The sequence below is a fragment of the Micromys minutus genome (genome assembly GCF_963924665.1).
Source record: "Micromys minutus genome assembly, chromosome: 9".
NCBI lineage: Eukaryota > Metazoa > Chordata > Mammalia > Rodentia > Muridae > Micromys > Micromys minutus.
The window spans coordinates 19,987,575-20,007,910 of NC_137978.1; the positions used below are offsets into that span (position 1 = coordinate 19,987,575).

Here is a 20,336-nt window from a genome sequence, read left to right on the forward strand (position 1 = left end):
GCTACACTCTGCCAGGAGAGAGACAGGCTATGGCGTGCACAGATCAATAATTGCACTGTGCTTCATCAGCCTCAAAATAAAATAAAAAAAGCTTCATCTGGCAAAAGCCACGGCCCTAGAGAATCTGACATGTATAAACTGAATAGCCTACAACAGTTGTGTACAATCTACTGGTATAAAGCAGAAGAAACTTTGGAGATGGGCAATGAGTATTATGAAGTTGTTTTCTACGTTTTTTTATTACTGGAAGCTTGAACAAAGATTAGACAAGGAAATCGAGGCTATTAGAAAATCCTAAAACTCCAGGCTGGGGGGAAAACAGCTAATCATTACTACTTCCCACCTTTAGAATAAAAGGGATATAAATAATCATCAGCAAAATGCACACTAGGAAATACTGACAAAGATATCAAAATAGACATGTGAAAACTTTAATGAAGATTTACAGAATCTGACACACTTAAAATTAAGGGTTTGCTAACCATCTTTTGAGATGTGTTGTCTATATGCTAGATTAACCTAAAAGCCCAAACCATTTGTTGACTGGGCCATGTTCCAGATTCTCACACTTCAATAAAGTCCTTTATTTGAGTTTTGATTAAACCAATTTAAAATTAATTGGTTAATATAATTGAATAAAAAAATTGCACAAATTTTAAAACTCAAATCCTAAAAACTAAATTGTTTTATTTAAGAGTGCCATTGCTTCAAAAGTCTGAGTATAAAGTGTGCTGTTAAAGAACTTATCTGACTGAGAGTAGGAAAATTAAGATTTCTCCAAGAAATTGGGGAAGATAATGATGTTCATAAAAAAAAAAAAGAAGCAGCAGCATCCATCTGGGACACTGAGGCTCTCAGACTGCTGTGCATCCTGTGATCATTCACACTGGCCACAGCTGAGTTCTTGACAGCAATAGCCTGGAATGAAAATTCGCTTTTTATACATTAGAAAGCATTTCTTTTTTGATTTTAAGAGCATGTTGTCTTAGTTTCTTTTCAGACCCTGTTACGAAATGTTATAACTGAGAAAATTATTAAGTAGAATGTTTAATTTGGAGTTCCATGGCCATGCTCACTGTGCTGGGAAGCGTGGTAGCAGACAGCAAGGCACTGAACCAGTAGTTGAGAGCTCACATCGTTTATTTTTGTTTTTTGGCGATTGATACATATTTTCTATCAAAATAATGTCTGGTGTTATGAATAGCTTCTTTGGGTCTATTATAATACTTTTATTATTTAAAATACTTTTAAATTTTAAATATATTTTGACCATATTCTTTCTTTCCTCCCTCTACTCATTAGAGATCACTTCCTCCCCCCACCCATCCAAATTTGAGGTCCTAAAAAAAGCCAATACAATAACAAAATCTCCCGAACATAACAAAACAAAATAAAATCATAATCTTCTTTTATACAACGGAACACTACTCAGCTATTAGAAATAAAAGACATCATGAAATTTGCAGGCAAATGAATGTAACTAGAAACATCATCTTTAGTGATGTACCCCAATCCAAAAGCACATGCACAATATGTACTCACTGCTAAGTGGATATTTGCCATGAAGAACAGGATGCCCACACTATAATCAATGACACAAAGAAGGTAAATAATGAGGAGGGCAGGGGGCGTATCCTTGAACCTCACTCACAGGTGAAAACAAAGTAGTCACTGGGGTGGATGGAATGGAGAGGGGTTAAAGGCAGGGAATCAGGTGAAAGGAGAGCCTTTAGAAAGGCCTCCTAGAGAGTGAACTGAAATATAAAGCAGGCAGGGGAGGGAGCATCTCTAGGATGTCAGAGACCTGGTATGGTAGAAGCCCCAGGAAGTCTATGAGGGTGACCCCAGAGCTGAGACTATCAGTGCAGGAATGGAACCTTAAGTGACCACCTCCTGTGGCCAGGCAAGACTCTCAGTTTAGAGATAAGGATACCAACCCATCTGCAAAAACGTTGACTCCAAATTTGCCCTTACTATATTAAGTGTAGGGACAAAGATGTCACAGAAACTGAGAAAACAGCCAACAAATAACTGGCCTCATTTAAGATCTACCCCATAGGCGAGAACCAATCTCTGACACCATTAATGATACTCTATCATGCTTGCAGACTGGAGCCTAGCATAACAGTTCTCTGAAAGGCTCTACCCTACAGGTGACCAAAACAGATGCAGAGACTCACAGCCAAGCTTTAGATGGAGCTCAGTAGGTCCTATTAAAAATTGGGGGAAGGATTGAGGAATCCAGAGGGGATAGGAACTCTACAAGAAAACCTATAGAGTCAACTACCCTGAAATTTTGGAGGCTCCCAGAGACTGAACCACTAACCAAAGAGCATACAAACAAGGGCTGGACCTAGGCTCCCTGCACATATGCAGCAAATGTATACCTGGTCTTCATGTGTGTCCCCACAACAACTACAATGGGGACCTCCCTGACTCTGTAGTCTGCCTGTGGATCCTGCTCCCCTAACTGGGCTGTCTTGTCTGGCCTCAATGGGAGACGATGTACCTTGTCCTACAATGACTTGAGGTATTAGGGTATGTTGGGTTTTCACTGGGGGTGGGTTCCTACCCCTTCTCAGAGGTGAAGAGGAAAGGGGATGGCAGGAGGAGCTCTGTGAGATGGGGACTGGGAAGAGATGGGGAACTGCAATCCTGTTATTGGGTGTAAAGTGAATAAATCAATTAAAGGAAAGAAAAATGTCCTCACCCCCAAAACTTCACCAAACTGTAACCAAATAGAAGCACACAAAAAATTGTGGAGGTAGAGTGCGAGAGAATCTGGAACTCTCCAGCGGACATGGGATACCTCCAGTATCTTTCTCTTTAGAGCTCAGGAAACTCCATGGAAGAGGAGGCAGAGAGAGTGTAACATGGAGAGGAGATGGAGAACAGCAGGAGAAAAAAGTTCTCTAAGTTGGCAGGATCTCTTATGAACTTATGTTGTATCTTCCAATTTAAAATTTTTATAAGATTCCTGAATATGCAAATGAGTGGGTCTCTGACTCTTGTGATTTCTCTTGGGGTCTTTTCCATCTGTTAGTTTGTCTTGTCCAACTTCTCTCTCTCTCTCTCTCTCTCTCTCTCTCTCTCTCTCTCTCTCTCTCTCTCTCTCTCTCTCTCTCTCTCTTTCTCTCTCTCTCTCTCTCTCTCTCTCTCTCAAACACACACACACACACACACACACATACACACACAGACAGAATGAATGAATGTAAACCTAAAATGAATGGAATGAATAAATGACTGTGGAATGAATAAATATAAACATTGCCTCTATGGTAAAAGTTAATAAAAGTTAACAATGGAATTGTCACTTATACCTATTGGGAGTGACAATGAAAAGGGTAATAATTTCCTACCAGCCTCAGGGTACCGAGTGACACCTCCCTTCCAGGAGGGAGTGTTTCAGTCTTATCTAGCTACAGTTCCTAGAGTGTCTCAGAGGCACCAGGCAGCCCTTCCCCCAGGAAGAAGTGTCCCAACCCGATCTAGCACCAGCCCCTGGAGTGTGGGTCAGGAGCCTCAATGCATTTTAGGTTGGCAGCAGCCAATCACCTTAAAGATCAAATGACCCCACCAATGCTTGTATGCCTAACCACCATTGTTGTAACCCACCCCTATGAAATGTATAAAAACTGTTGTAACAGGGAGTTTGGGGTTGCCTCTCCTCTGGATGTAGGTCATCTCTAGCATGCTGGACTAATAAACCTCTTGCTTTTGCATCGATCTCTGATCTCCTGCTCACTCACAGGAGTCTCTAGGTAGTTAAGTTTCAATTTGAGTCTTACAACACTGGTTCTATCAACCACTCTAGGACAGTTTCATTCAGGAGAACTCACATCTTCTTTCTACAAGCATGATGCAGAGAAAGTTAACTGGAAATGCCATGGGTTCTTCAAACCTCAAAGCCAAGCCCCCGTGACACACCCCCTCCAACCAGATCATAACTCCTAACCCTTTCCAAACGGTTTTACAACTGGGACCATTACTCAAATCTATGAGCCTATGGAGGTATTCTCTCTCAAACTGCCATAACTGTCACCCTTCTCAAGGGACCTAAAACACTGGGACTAGTTAGGTAACCACAGTATGAATATAGTGAAATAACTTCCTTTACAAGACATAAGGTTTTATGCAAATCAGAATCCCAAATATTAAAGCCTAAAAGAAAGCTGACCAGAATACTGAAATGGGTCTTTAGGGTGTGTGAGGAATGGTGAAGGGAATGTGATTCACTATCCTTGGAAGTGCCTCCCTAAGCTGCCGAACCTTCACACCAAATCAAACCTCCAATGCTTTCAGGGCACTTCCTGTCCATCAACTGGTTCAGCAAACATTTATCGTTCTTCTTAAACAAGATCAACGCCTACAACTCCTTGCTGTGAACAAAACCAGACAGTAAATCAATCTTTACATGTTCATTAAAGGTGAGCCATGTCCTAAATCATGCTTAAGTCTGTGAAAGTTATCAAAATTTTTAATGTGTGATTTTGCTTTTTACCCTAAGGAGCCTAATAACAATAAAACAACACAACTAACCAGTATTACACTCAAAACTTATTAAATACCTAGAAGCCATCTTAGGAAAGTAGAAGGGTTTTGGAACTAAGATTAAGAAAAAGCCTGGGCTGGAGAGGTAGGTCAGAATCCAAAATCGGTTCCCAGCACTCATGGCCAGTAGCTTACAACTGCCTGTGATTCCAGCTCCAGGGAACTGGATGCCTGCCCTCTGGCTTACATGACCACCTGTGTAAACATGGTGCTAATAACACAAGCACATACAAATATACATGCAAAATAGTTTGTAAAGAAAGAAATATCTTGAGTTGCATTAAGTGAGAACTATGAGCTTATGGGCACTGGTGTTTGATTATTATCCGTTTTTGTTTTTATGTATAATGATAGTTTCACACATGTATGTATTCTTGTGTGCCATATGTGTACTTGATGGCCATGGAGGCCAACAGAAGACATTGAGTTCTCTCAGTCCCCTGGGATTACAGTTGCTGGTGTTTTTGGAGTTAGAAACTGGTCTTGGGAATTGAACAGGGCGTCCTCTGTTAGTAGACCAGGCACTATTAACACTGAGTCATCTTTCTAGCCCCTAGTATTTGAATCCTTCATCTCCAGTGTATCGGTACACATGTACATACTGCACATGTGTTCTCACTCACGGCCGCAGCCACCCACTGTGCTGCCTGCCTGTGCATTTTCTCTGGAACAATGAGCCAAAATAAGTTCTTCCTTCCATAAGTTGTTCTGGTCATGACATTTTATTGGGGCAACAGAAAAGTCATTAATACATCAATTTAGGTGGGTCATCCTGAAGCTCCTACTCTATATCCTGATCTTGGGTAATCATTTCAATTCTTTAAGACTTGTTTGCATTTGATACAAAACAATGAATAATATCTTCTTTACAAAGCCTTACAACAAGCCAATAAAAAATAAATGCCTAGAAATTAAGTCCAATAGTCATTGAATAAAAGCTATCTGGTGTTTTAAAATAGCATAGAGCCTAGAACCCCTGTTAGCACCTTACAGGCCTTGTGTGTGGTATTGGGGAAGTTATGATCCCTATCTTAGTTTCATCATTGCTAAAAAAGAATCAGATGTGGAGTCTACTTCACTGAATAAATGTTTGAAGTAATGAAAGAGTGTGTGTAATGAGCCTTTAACAACACATGATACTTAGCACACACAAAAAATACTGTTTCTATTAAGAACATAGAGTGTAAGACTTGAAAGAATAGACTAGCCACGTAGGCTATTAATAATGGGTGGTTTATGAAAGGAAGGGTTCTTGACTATGACAGAGTTTTGATGTGAGAAGAGAGAGATTATGAGGACAGCTTGGTTGGGCAAAGCACAGTAAAGGAAACAAAGACTACAGGCATAGGACAAGTGCTCTCCAATCAAGAAAAAGAAATTCCATATATTTAGGATAGAACTTTGAAGACAATGTGCATACTCAGAATAAGAAAGACCTACCAGTTAAGACACATAGAAAGCTAAAATATAGAGTGAAAGCAATTTGTGATTTTTAATAAATATTAACATGAGATACATAATAAAAAACACTTAAACACAAAATAAGGTGAGGATATTAAGGAACATAAAAGCATAGAAAATAGCCCCGTATTTGAAGTGTTTATAACATAAAAAGCAAGTCATTTTCATAATAAAGGAACAGACAAGCATCTATGTACCACAAGGAAGTACAATTATTCGCTTCTCTTTTATCTTCTAATACTAAAGCCTAACCAAATGCTGACAGGAGCATCTGGCAGTGCCTTACTGGTGGTGGGTTGAGAACATTGACCAAGAGGGTGGGAATTATACTCTCACTCTCTCTCTCTCTCTCTCTCTCTCTCTCTCTCTCTCTCTCTCTCTCTCTCTCTCACACACACACACACACACACACACAAACACACACACAAAACAGTCACTTTCAGTATAGTCAGTACTTGTCATAGTCTAAGGTCCAATTCAACTTAATACTTTATCAAGGGAAAATCTTCATTATTTATTAATACTATATCTAGAGTTGCATCTGGGCACTGATAAAACTAGTATATATAAAATAAGCAAAATACAGGAGATCAGAACAACACAGTCTACCAAAAGACTCAAGTGATGTATTTAAAATATCACATTCAACAATAGTATATTCCCCTGCCTCATTTTTTTGTGAATTTATGTATTTATGTGTATTTGTAAAATGCATAATCTGTATGCTCAGTAGCAGTGGTTGTTGAGAGGACAATTCTAGTACTACACGGTTCATCTGCACACCAACACTGAGGATAAGGTATGCTAGCATGGGGGCTGGCACATAGTATGGCCGCTCTGTCCCAGGGCACGCTTTATCAAAAATCCACTAAGGATAAACTTCTTTTTGCAAATATAGACATTCATTTCATTAGTATGCCAACTTGTTTTCACATCAACAAATGGTAATAATACGTTAATATGAATTCCTGTATGGTTGATAATATCCATTAGGTATTAGATTTGTATGCATATTTTATACATGCAATACTGCAGATAATCTTCTCAGGAAATGTGCCAGCCATGAGAAAAGTAAAGAGTAAATTAGGATGTAGCATACATTCCATGTTTTCAGATTTGATCCATACTTTTATTATGTAACGGTTGGTCTTCACAGTGATGCTTTATGTAAATGTATAGTACAAACTGGTGTATCATCAATCCAAACAGCAATTCTAAAAACCAAACATTTCAACACAATGCAGTCAACAACGTCATAATTTAAAACCGACAACCTGAAAAACAACATCAAACAAATAGTTAAAATTTTTGATTTTTTTCTTATATTAAAGTGTCATGTTTCTATATGAGAAAAGTCCTTCTATGTAGAGTAAGAATACTTCAGTTTTTAATACACACCAGCTGTGGATCAGAGTTGACCTGTTTTAGGAAGTGTCTGTTGGTATTGGACATGTGAAGGAATAAAGACATATCAGGCAGCAATGGTGAGATTTAATTTATATTGTGTGTGTGTGTGTGTGTGTGTGTGTGTGTGTGTGTGTGTGTGTGTGTGTATGATGAGTACACTGTACTGTCCTCAGACACACCAGAAGAGGGCATCGGATCACACTACAGATGGTTGTGAGCCACCTTGTGGTGGCTGGGAACTGAACTGAGAACCACTAGAACAGCAGTCAGTGCTTGTAACTGCTGAGCTGTCTCTGAAGCCCCTGTGTTACCAAATTTGTCATGGCTCCTATATGCATTTTGTGACTCTATGTGGGATCAAGAGACACAATTGGTGGAGATCTAGATTAATGTCTCATATTTTTAAAACTTGTACATATGTCTAATATAAATCGGAACTAAAACCACATGTAAAATAAAAAGCCATACATTCAATGCATATTGAACATATCTGTTAGAATTCACTCTACCTTTATTGTCTGTCTGCTGGTCTGGAATCGGTTATCAGCTATCTGCTGTTGATGGAGGAGCTTCTCGTTTGCTTCTTTATATTCCTTAGCCGACGACTCTGCCGCTTTCCTGGCATTCTGAAGCAAACTGTTTTGTTGCTGCAAGGATACAATCCGTTCTCGTAATAAAATGGTGTTGCTACTGGATTTCTGAGCAGGTATAGTTTTGCACTTTTCTCTGTTAACTAAATAAAAATAATATTCCTCTTACTTTACAATACCAATTTATTTGAATTTATGGAGATACTCTTAGCTTCTCTACACTCCTACCTCTGGCAGGAAGGGCGCGGCGTGAGCTCTTCTGCAGGTTTCTGTGCTCCTTTGGAAAAGCCATTTTCTTAGTATTCTTATATTGAGAAATAACCTAATGTGAAAGTTCCAGAAAACTTGGTGACTATTCAATGGCACCGTCAAACAAATTCACATGCAAATACTTAGAAGTATCTTTAAGTAGGTAAAAATCTGTAGAAAACAAGATCCTATAATTGATTCCTCAATTAAAGACCTCATATATAAATCTGAATTTATATTTTAGTATATAGAATAAATTTAAATTTGAACTATAGTCAGGTGGAAGACATAGATACACTAAAGTAGAATGTAACCTATGGACAATTTAAAATAATAGGAGAAAACAAGCAACGTAATAAAATACGGGCATTTAATGAGGCAGTCTCTGGGAGTCTGGGTGCTTTGCTTTGATGTTTTTTCTGTTCCAATGTAGACATACGCTACTGGAAAATGAAGCTGAAATTGTGATTGTAGTATATTCTTCTTGCTTTCATGCTAGGTAGCTCCTACTGGGGAGACCAAGCAGGAAGAGTACCTGAAGCTTCAGAGCAGTGTGACTACATGGAGAACTCCAGGCTGGCCTGGCCTCAGGGGTAAATGGATGTCATGTGTGGCATTAGTCATGAGCTTTTCTTGGTACCCATCCAGGCACAGCCAAAAACCGTGGAAACTTTTTTTTTTTTTTTAATTATCCTGGGATTAAGATCTAAGAGTTACACAAGTGGGTTTTGAGAAAGTGGTAGCCATGGTTTTTTAGAAACTATCAAGCAAATTTTCTGGAATGCTACTCTGTTGTACTTGATAATCTAACCTGCAAAGCCGAGCCCTGGTTTCTCTTTGTCAGCTGGGGACCAATCTTCATTATTTTCACTGAGCTGCTGTATAAAGATTTGCCCCTTTCTGTTTGGGTAAACTATCTGTCCATGCCCTGTCTACTTCCTACCTGGACTGCTATATCCTGGATGGATGGAGTTTGAAAGGCCTTCATATAACTCAACACATGAAACCTGTATCAGGTACTGGTACCAGCTACTCTTTCTAATCCCTTGTCTCACCTCCAAAGTAGAAACTTGGTTTTGCAAAGGTTGTTAATTTTAATATACTCTAACACATGGATCTTGGTTTTAGAATAAGGTTTTAAATTCTTTATTCATCAAACCCTAGGTTCTGCATATTTTCTCTTGAATTTCCATCCAAGAGCATTATAACATAAATGTCCCACTTTTATCTATGATGCATCAAGTAAATGTGTGTGTGTGTGTGTGTGTGTGTGAGTGAGTGAGAGAGAGAGAGAGAGAGAGAGAGAGAGAGAGAGAGAGAGAGAGAGAGAGGTTTAGCTACATTCTTGTTTTGCTTGGGAATAGCCAACTGCTGCTGCTTTATTTGTCAAAAGGCTACCATTCCTTAATTGAAATATATTTTCATCTTCATCAAAATTCAGTTGGTAAAAATTTAACAGATTTACTTCTAGGTTAAGTATGTCATTATGTGGATAAGAAAGTTTCCAGGCCACTTTGTGTATCAGGGGGTTGTTGTATCATCACTTTTTAATAACTGAACCAATTTTGGCAAATTAGAATGTATGCTGCTCTCTATGGGTCAAATAAAAAACAATTATTTTCCAGTTTTGTTATTTTTATTTGGATTATTCAGTAGCTTTACTTCTTTGCTTACACTCTTTCTTGATTAGCATGCTCTGTTTTTTCCATGTTGTAACCTGTCTATACTTACTCACTGAAGCACTTAGCACTGACAGTTGGATTAAAATGAATAGCATGTATAACATATATCATATACTGTATCTACTGTAAGGCTTTTGTCTTTAGTTGATTGAGTTTCCTGATACAAGCTGCAGTACCATTGGTTCTTTTAATATAATGAGTAATTTCCAGTTGCACTTGGAATATTTTGGGCATTATGTATGAAGATTATAGATATTATTTGTATTTTGTTTGAGCAGACTTCTCATATTACACTGTTGAGATAAGAGACATAACATCAATTATACAAGTTGAGAATACAAGTCCAGTCTCTAGAGACACTGTAGATGAGAAGAGCACATCATTATTGCTTTGTGGGGTAAAAGTTCAGGTTCTCCAATGGGGCACTGCTGATACTACCACAGCTGGAGGACAGAGGGGGCCTTGTTAGTGCTCTCACCTGGCCTACTATGACAACATGAGAAGGCCTAGGGGCTTGTGAGGTATGAGGAAATGAAAGTCCCCTTCTACTTGCTTGGCTTATGAAACTACCCATCTAGAAAGGAAAGGGCATCTCTCAGATGGTGACAAATGTCCAGGACTTCTCTACAGTCTCTAGTGAAATGGTAGATGGTATCATTACTATTAGCTCCCTGTGGATCCTCTCATACTTTACCCAGATAGGAGGAGGAAGAGGAGGAAGAGTAAGAGAAGGAGGGGAGACAAGAGCTAACACAGATAATGACAAGAAGATCTAGGTACCAATAAACCTTCACTGATGGAGGTGGAGGTGGAGTTATTTTTTCCATGGTGTTTGGGTGATATATGGCAGTGATTATGGAAAATTTTATGTCTTGCTAAGCTAATTTTCTCTTCATCTGGCTGGAACAATATGGTTTGATTGGGGACATTTATCAGTCTTTAATATTACAGTTTATAGGATGTAGGTGTCTCAGTTGTCATTACACCAGTATACAGGGAACAACTCAGAGTTCAACACTATGTTGAACCTCAATTCCTAAGTTTCCCATCTAGCTTTTTTCCTTTCTAAATTTCAGGGTCATTTTAATTAGTTTATATCCATCTTTATATCTACATAAGGGGAAAATTGATAAACTGGATCATATTAGTATATGTTACATTATTCAAAAGGCACACTATCTAGGAGGGCAAAAGGCATAGAAAAAAATGGTGTGTGTGTGTGTGTGTGTGTGTGTGTGTGTGTTCCACAAAATCCCACACCTAGCATATTGTATATATTAAAAAAATAGATAATTTGCAAATACAATGAATAGACATGAAAAGGTAGTTTACTGTAGAGTTACAAGCGGTCAATAACCACAAAGAAAAGGCTTGATATCTTGGTAATTATAGAAAACTAAAGAAAACCTGTAGGAAGCCGTTGGCGCCAATAGATGACGACAGCTTCCCGCCCATTGTTCAGCATGCAAAAACCTTTCCCCTCGTGTTGCTTGGCAACCACATAAGTCACAGCCCAATCTCGGGGCACGTGATTGAGCTACAGGAGGATGCACCAATCAGGTAGCAACACAAGTCTCTTAGGCATTTATAAGCAGTTCATTTCTCCCCCATGTGAGGAGATTGCGAGAGATAGTGGAGAGATTGCAGGAGACACCACGTGGAGAGATGGCAGAGAGATACCACGTGGAGAGAGACCCGATAGGAGAGATTGCGGGAGATCCCACGTGGAGAGAGACTCGGTAAAAGAGATTGCGGAGAGATCCCACGTGGAGAGAGACTGGGCAGAGAGATCGCACGTGGGGGACTGCACGTGAGAGGTCGCCTATACAGTAGACCCCGGTAGGGAGTCCCCGGCTCAGAGAGAAGTTTCCTGCTCAAGAAGTCCCCTGCTCAGAGTGTTGTACAATAAAGGTTGTCCGCAGAAGAATCCGGTTGTTGCACGCCTGTTCCTATCGGCGGGAAGCGTGGACGAGCGACAAAAACCCTTAGGGCTAAACCTCAGATCACACAGAGTGACCGCAGTGGGAGAGCCTAACTTGCCAAGTGATGAGATCTATAACCTGCGGTGCGTGCGTTGAAGTCCTCCAGTACTTCAGAGGATAAAATGCACCAACCACAGTCTCAGAAATTCATCCACCATGGCACAGAATTCATGTTGAGCTTATACTATAGAGATGTCCATATTTATGCACAAACAAAATGCACAAGAATACTCATTGCAACACTATTTGTAGGATACATGAAGGCTCTCAAGTCCTCACAGTATAATAGAAAACAGATACGATTTACAAGACTGACGTCACTGAGCTCTGAGTGACAGTGGACATGAAATGCCAGTGCCCAGAGGCTTTCTGTCCTACTCATAAGTCTCCAGAGAGGAGACTTCATCATAATCTGAAGGGAAAACAATAAAGCAGTGTAAGTGACTCCGGTGCAGTCAGAGGTTTGATGATGGAGTCTAATGTTTTCCAAACACACTGGCTATCATTTGATTGTTTTCTGTTAAAATCCCCTGTAGATTTAATCAAACGGCTTTCTGTGTTCTTGTCATGTCAGTGAGAACTTGAGTTCCTTCTATTTACAAGCTCACTAGGCTGCACATGTATAATCATAACTAAACAACACAGTCTATCTAGTAATTTAGAGAAAAATAGCAACGACAAAAAACGTTTTAGAAAACCGTTTTTAAAGCTAGGGTCTCTCACTCCATAAGCCAGGTTAGGCTGACCTTGATTCCCCTGCTTCAGCCACAGATAGTAACTTCTGTAGACACTGGCTATTTTTCACTGGTCAGGAGCAGGAGCATAGTAAGAATGAAGAGCTTTATCACAATGAAAGCTAACAAAAGCATATATTCCTTCATTTGTTATATTTTATATTCTTAAAAACAACAATAAGGTTATTGTTAGTTTTTATCATTCCTTTTTCTTTGAGATAAGAGTATTTAATGTTTATAAACCTGTTGTTTATTTTCATTTTATCTTTGCAAATACAGCAAATAGGTCTTTGAAAATTATTCCAAAGCAGGTATTTTTGCTGTCTAAGTTCAAGAAGACAAATTTCAGGAATCAAATTTAATCAGTGGCACAATGCATCAATTTAAGTTCTATGGAGAGGAGAAGCTTAAGAACATCCTGTGGAGCTGAGAAAGGCTAGCATACCTGTGGGACCTTGATGTCCTCCTTTGAGTGGGTCTGCATTTCTCTTTGTTGAGCACAGCTGTCTTCTGTTGGGTCAGTTTCTTTCTGGTTTCCACCATCTTCTATAGGGCTTATATTCTGGGATGTTTCCACAATAATTGTTCCCAAATTTTGAAAGTTTTGTGTTTCAGAATCACTGCTTTAAAAAACAAAACAAAATAGAACAAAACACTAACAAAAAGAAAAAAAGAGGAGAAAATGAACCCCAACAAGACAGATTTAGATATGTGTTTTCCTAAACATGGTGATCAAATGTTATTATAACATGAATCATATACAAAGCTATACATCTAATTTAACCATTGTTTGTTTCTTACCATTCAGCTTCATTTAAACTTACACACTTCAAGAACTTTGTCAAGAAAATTGATCCCTAGCCTGAAATCCCCAGCAGCCCCTCTTCTGAAGCGTTTCTGCAGAGAACCAGCTCCGGAAGCCTAGGGTGCCTCACTGCCAGTTGATGAACCGGGGCACACAAGTTTACTTTTTTTTTCCTTTTTTTTTTCCTTTTTTTTTTTTTTTTTTTTTTTTTTTTTTTACAGAAAGTTTCCCCCAGAAGGTATGATTATCTGTTGGGCTTTTACAGTGGGTTATAGTTTCCTTCCTATGATTGAGATAGTATACCCACTTTGAGTCAGGAACTTTTGTCTACAAAAGCGTTAAAGTGGTAAATAATAAAATAGGGGGAAACAATCTGAAAACCATGCCTTCCTTGCTTCCTTTGTTTTTCTCTCAAGCACATGGCGATTAGTGTACTGTGATACTTGTCCTCATTTGGCTATTGCCCAGAATGTTGCTATGGCACTAGGTACATGAAGATCACTCACTGGCCACCACAGGCACGTGAGTTAAACCTACACGATGCCACCTCACTCTAGGCAAAATGGAAGTCAATACAAAAGTAAATAACAACAAAATGTGGCAAGGCTATCAGCAAAGGAAAACTCTCATAGAATTCCTAAGAAAATGAAAACTAGCCCAACCACTGCCGAAATCTGCTTAGAAATTGTGAAAGTAATCTAGATTTCTCATATGCTTCAGCTAGACCATCTGTGGGTACTTATCCAAAGGACTTCACATCACTATGGCAAAGGTGTACTTGCATAATGATATTGCAGCACTACTCACAACAGCGAAGTTATGAAACCAAAGTTAATGTCCGTCAACACAGGGTGTGATGAAGACGGTGCAGATGATATAAAGATATAATGGAATTCTTTTCTACCATAAAAATGAAGTTATATTTTTTGAAAGAAAATGGATACAACTAGAGGCAATCACTAAATGATAAGTCAGTCTGAAAATGACAATTCTCATGTTTTGTCTTACTTAAAATAAGAATTTACACAGATATCTGAAGGCATGTCTGGGATGATAATTGATGTGGTGATTAGACCAAAAATGGCCCCCATCAGCTCATATATTGAGTGAAACTATGGAAAGGATTAGAAAGATTAGGAGGTGTGGCCTTGTTGACATAGGTGTGGTCTTTTAGGGAAAAAAAATGTGTCACTAAGGGTGGACTTTGAGGTTTCAAAAGCCCAAGCCAGGCTCAGTCTCTCTCGAAGCCTGCTGCCTGCGGATTAGGACATGAAACTCTCAGCCTCCTCTTCACCGACCGTGGCTGTAACTGATGTTGTTTTTGTGATGACTTCCATTCTGTCTGGAGTGAGATGGCATCTTAGTGTAGCGTTACCTGCCTGCCTCTCTCAATGTACCATGCCAGCCGGCCTGCTGCCTTATTCCTGCCATGCTGATAACGGACACAGCCTCTGAAACTGCAAGCCAGCCCCAGCTCAATGCTTTCTTTAATAAGACTTGTCTCTGTCATGGTGTCTCTCCACAGCACTAGAACAGCGACTAAGACGATGGACGTGAACAACTTAGGGAAAAACAGAGAGTGGAGGGGAGAAGGGATGGAACATGTTCAAAGCATATGATAGACTCCCATAAAACATATATCCACCATTACAATTATGTTACAAATGAAGAGACAGACATTTTGAAGTTGAAGAGGACATCACAGTAACTTTTTCACATAAATAAACTTACTGTTTTTACATAGATTCACACTCTTTGAGACATCGTTAGGAAAAAAAAAAAAAAACCTCATGCTTGTCCTAATTTTTCTAATGTAAATGATTGTGAGATGCTTTGCTGCCTTGGTTGCTCTTGAACATATTCCAGCTTATTCTGATGCAGCAACATGATGAGACTTCAAATCCACACCCTAAGAACTGTACACTAAGTGTTACTAACAGGGACTTCGGATGCTAAAATCCTGTATATCTCTTTTTAATGTCCTGATAATGTATTTAGGCTTCATTTAAACTATTACTTGTTTCTGCTGTAGGATATGGTAAGACTAGAAAATTCCCCGATACAGTTTATTATCAAATATCCTTTGCCAGAAAATGTGTCTGCTACTCTGTAGAATTTTACCTAAGATATCAGACACGCAAGTCCAAGGATAGTGGCATTTGCAAAAGTTCAAAGGAAAAATGCATGCACAGACCAGTTTCTGTTACCAGGTAAACAACTTGATGCCACTTATGGTGGAAGAGCTCCACTGTCATGACCCAGAGGCTGAGGGGCTGGCTGGGTCCTCTGGGGAACCTTGTCACACTGAGGCCTTGGGATTGCCTTCTCTTCAAAACTAAATGGTGCCAGGAGTCAGACGAGTTTTTAGTGAGAAGTCACTTGTCTTGGACTCGTGCACAGCTTCGGCATGCACTGTCACAACCAGCTAGTTTGTTCACTACACAATGCAGAGATGCCTAAAGAACAGGTGACACCCTCATGATGGGCTGCTCTGCTCTTGGTATCCACCTAACCAACTCTATGGAAACTCCCTATCACCAACCTTCCAATTTGCTTTCCTTAAAAGTTTCAGATACATGAGGATTCATGTGATATCTTCTCCTGGTATTTAATCTCAAACTTCACAGCTTTCTTTTTGAGGCAACAATGGATTATTATAAGGTGAATTAGTTGTGATTTTCCAGAAGTTAAAAGATAATTCAGGATCATGTTATTGTGGAAGTCAGAAAGTTCAGAATCCGAAGTGTAGGCCAGTAGACTGGGGGTCCAGGACTGCCACAGTGTGACTACCTTCCTCAAATGGTATGCATACACTGCGTTTGAGGAACTAATGATCCAGTTCCAGTCTGAAGACCCCAGGCAGCATTCCAGGAGAGCTGATGGAACAGTTGAAAGCTAAAGAAATCACTAGACAATTATTCCTCCTTGCTTCGTCTTTATTCTTAATTTTGATGAGGCATTTGCATGGATTAAAAAATCTGAGCACTTGGGAGGAGGAGGCAGGGGATCTGGATTTTGAAGCCAGCCTGTGATGCACAAGACACTGTCTCAAAGATAATTTTAAAAGGATCTGCTAGCCATCCCAGCTTTACCAAGCATGGCAGCTGGTTGCTAACCGAAAGAACAAGGCATGAAGCTTGTCTAAAGTGAGTCATGCTTTTCAGGAGCTCCATGCACCATACCTTTGCATTCTACTCAAGACATAAGAGTGCATCTGATCAGGTCCCAGCCTAGAAAGTAGTTACCTAGGGCTCATTTAAAAGTTAACCTCATCTAAGCACATCCTCCAAGCTCATATTTAAGCTTAACTGTCACCAACATGCTGAGAGAGGGGCAGTTTAAAATAAAATGGGGGTGGGGAGCTGACTGAAACCCTTCAGTATGAACAGCTGCCACATGTCAGACTACAGTTAAGAGAAGAGAAAAGGCCACAGTGCATTGAGAAGGTACATTTAAAGCATGTTAGTTACTTTTCTGTTGCTGTGAAGAAACACTAAGACCAAGGCAACTTATGAAATAAGTATTTAACTGGGGACTTGCTTACCATTTTTATAGTTTCAGATGATGAGTGCGTGACTATCTTGGGGGCGGGGTGGCCATAAGCAGGCAGAAGGCAGTATGGTACTAGAACAGGAGCTGAGGGTTTACAAGTTAAGACAAGAAGAGGGAGAGGGAAGGAAGGGAAAAGAGAGAGAGGGGTGGGAAGGAGGGAGGGAGAGAGAGAAGGAAGGAGGAAGGGAGGGAGGGAGAGAGGGAAGGAAGGAGGAAGGGAGGGAGAGAGGGGGGGGAAGGAGGGAGGGAGGGAGAGAGAGAGGAAAGAAGGAAGGGAAGAAGGGAGAGAGAAGGAAAAAGGGAGGGAGAGTGAGGGAGGGAGAGAGAGAGAGGAAGAAAGGGAGGGAGGGAGAAAGAGAGAAGAAAGGAGGGAGGAAGGAAGAGAAGGAGGGAGAAAAAGAGAGGGAAGGAGGGAGGGAGGGAGAGAGAGAGGCAAAGGGGGCAATCCAGTGGAACATGTGACACTGAGTGAGCTAGAACCAGCATGGCTGTGTGGTATGTGCTTCAGCTGCTGACGTTCTCGCTGTGATGTCCCCCAATGCTGTACCAGCACTAGAGGGTCACCCAAATAATAAGATATGTTTTTTCAAGCTGCTTCTGTCAGAGTGTTTTATTGCAGCTTGAACATGAGCATAACAAACATACTCTCTGAAACTGTGAAATAAATGCCAGGTGAGAGTTACAGAATGGTAATATATACCTGTTTCATTTTTCTCAGTGTCCATATAATCTTTATACTATATGTCTTAGTGTGTCCACTGCTGAGATAAAACACCATGACCAAAAGCAACGGGAGAAAGAAGGGATTTACTTCATTTTACAGCTATCTGGTCATATGCCTCGTTGAGAGAAGTCAGGGCAGGAACCAGACTCATAAACTGAAATCTGTCTGTTTGTCTCTCTGACATGAAAGTATCATGGGAATACGAATAGCATTTAAGAGGCTTAGAGACAGGAAGAATGGGAGGTGAAGAGCATGGGAGGCTACGGAGCAATGCTCTGTACTCTCTTGCTCCCTATGGTTTGCTCAACCTGCTTTCCTATTCATCTCAGGACCACTTGCCCAGGAGTGGCACTGCCCACAGTGATCTGGGCCTTCCCACATCATTCATCAATCCACATAATGTCCTACAAGCAATCTGAGCCTCTTCTTCCCAGGTAACCCTGGCCTGTGTCAAGTCAACAGAAAACTAAGTACTATACTTTAGAAAACTAAAAGAAATCGAATCCTACGAAGCCTGTGATGTTCCTCCTCATAGGTTCTAATGTGAGAATTCTTTGCAGCTAAATGATTTCTGAAAGTGCTCTGCCAAGCAGGACGTTTAACAACACCACCATGCAAAAATGAGTTATACTACTGAGCAACTTAGATGATATTCTTATATTTAAAAATATAATGATATTTCTTCAAAACATATGGCTTTATGAACATGCATTGATATGATGAAATTGAAATTGAATATATTACCTAACTTTTATGTATTTATCAATATATATAAACTCAGACGTAAATAAGCAATACCAATATTTTATGAAAGTACAGAGGCATTATATTGTTGGGGTGCAGACTGTAGTTGCCACTAGATTTTCCTTGAAGATATACATGGATATCTAGTGGGATTTGAGTTGAGTACTATTTTGTTTGCCTCAGTTGCTTCTGAGATTAGAAAAGGAGAAAATGAAAAAAGATAAAAAGAAAAGAGAAAATACAGATGTATTTGCCCTGGCTTTGCCTTCATAAACTGTTCTTATAAAAAGTTTTGTGTGTGTGTGTGTGTGTGTGTGTGTGTGTGTGTGTGTGTGTGTGTGTGAGCAATAATGTCACCAGGTTTAGTAGCAGCATTGTTACCCAGTGAGTCATCTTACTTTCCCCATAAATATACCATTTTAATTTATCTGTCTAGAGACTAGGAACTTCATTTTGTAATCATTTAAAATACATCCAAAACCTACCAGGTAACAATATTCAAATAAAACTGATACTTCTAGTCAACCTCAAAAATTATAAAAACATTGTTTTGTAGTATGTTTGTGTCTGGCAATTTTTAGAGGACCTCTCTGTGATTAGAATGTGCAAAGAGTTGCTTGGCTCATAAAATAATCCTGTGATATTTTGCCAGAGTATTTTCATATAAAAAGCACTGAACACCTGAGAGCCAGGTTCAGAAACAAGGTCTCTTCCACCTCTGACATTCCTGTTACTCTTTATTTTCCTCTAAAGCAAAATGGCGTAAACCCAAGTAATGACAAAAACTGGATCACTTGTGGTGGTTTGAATGAACACTGTCCCTCATAGTATCGGGTGGCTGGCACTGTTTGGTGAGGTTTAAGTGGTGCAGCATTTAAGTTATGACACTAGGAGTGACTTTGAGAGTTCAAACCTCACCACTCAATTTACTTTGCTTTGTGCTTCAGGTTTCTGACGGAATCTTAGTTTCCTGTTCTTGATGCGATGCCTGCTGTCAGCTGCCATGCTCTCCCACCATTATGAATTCTAACCCTCTGGAAGCATAAACAAAAATAAACTTTCTTCTGTAAGTTGTTTTGATCATGGTGTTATATCGATAGAAAAATAATTAATTAATAGATCATTTTCCTCCAAAGCAACGTGTGTAACATATACTTGCTCTCACCATTGTCTATCTTTCTGTGAAACAACATGTCCTCACCTACTCACTGCTCAGTGAGAGAAGACACTCAGGCCAGGAAAAGCTCGCGCTGCCCGGGAAGGAGCCCCGTGCAGAGGCTTACAACTCTCCGAAGAGAGTGATGCTACGGAGCCCTTGCACCTTGGTCCTTTGCTCACATGTGGACACAATGTATGGCACATTCATCCTTCTCTTTATCGACATTTTTACATAACTGCCCACTCTTCATGAACACTAAACATAAAAAATGGACACTCTGCTCCAGTTCTTTGGGCTTCCATCCATCGTCCATGGTCACACAAAACTTTGGGAAATTAATGCCATGTTGTCCTCCGGTATGTCTTTAGCTACAGGTAGGTCAGCCCTGCTCCTTATGAGGGCCAGGAAAAGCATCACACCTGTCCCCACAGAAGCCCCATTATGCTTTAAGCTCATTTCCCATCTCCGCTTGTGCCGAAGAAAAATATCCTAAGTCATCCCTCATGTAAAATAGAACACTGCAGAAGAGTTTAAACAAACGATGAAACAAAGCTGGAGAAAATAAATAGACGTATACATTATTATGAAACAGGACAGAGATTTAAAACCATTGCAAAGTGGACAACCCATTAACAACTCTACCAATGAGCTGCTTTGCTACAGAGGTATAAACCGAGGTGCTGTGTCATTCTT

The 20,336-nt window shown here is 39.9% G+C and overlaps 1 protein-coding gene across 1 annotated transcript in view; it reads right to left on the reverse strand.

Annotated features, from left to right (window-relative positions):
- CNTLN (centlein) overlaps nt 1-20,336 on the reverse strand; it is a gene marked incomplete at its 5' end in the record, with an annotated part of 250,033 nt that overhangs the window by 60,982 nt on the left and 168,715 nt on the right. Inside the window, 3 exons of the mRNA XM_080921559.1 lie at nt 7,932-8,155; nt 8,241-8,334; nt 13,105-13,282. Of these exons, the coding sequence (XP_080777685.1) occupies nt 7,932-8,155; nt 8,241-8,334; nt 13,105-13,282 (496 nt within the window). The remainder of the gene's footprint in view (nt 1-7,931; nt 8,156-8,240; nt 8,335-13,104; nt 13,283-20,336) is intronic.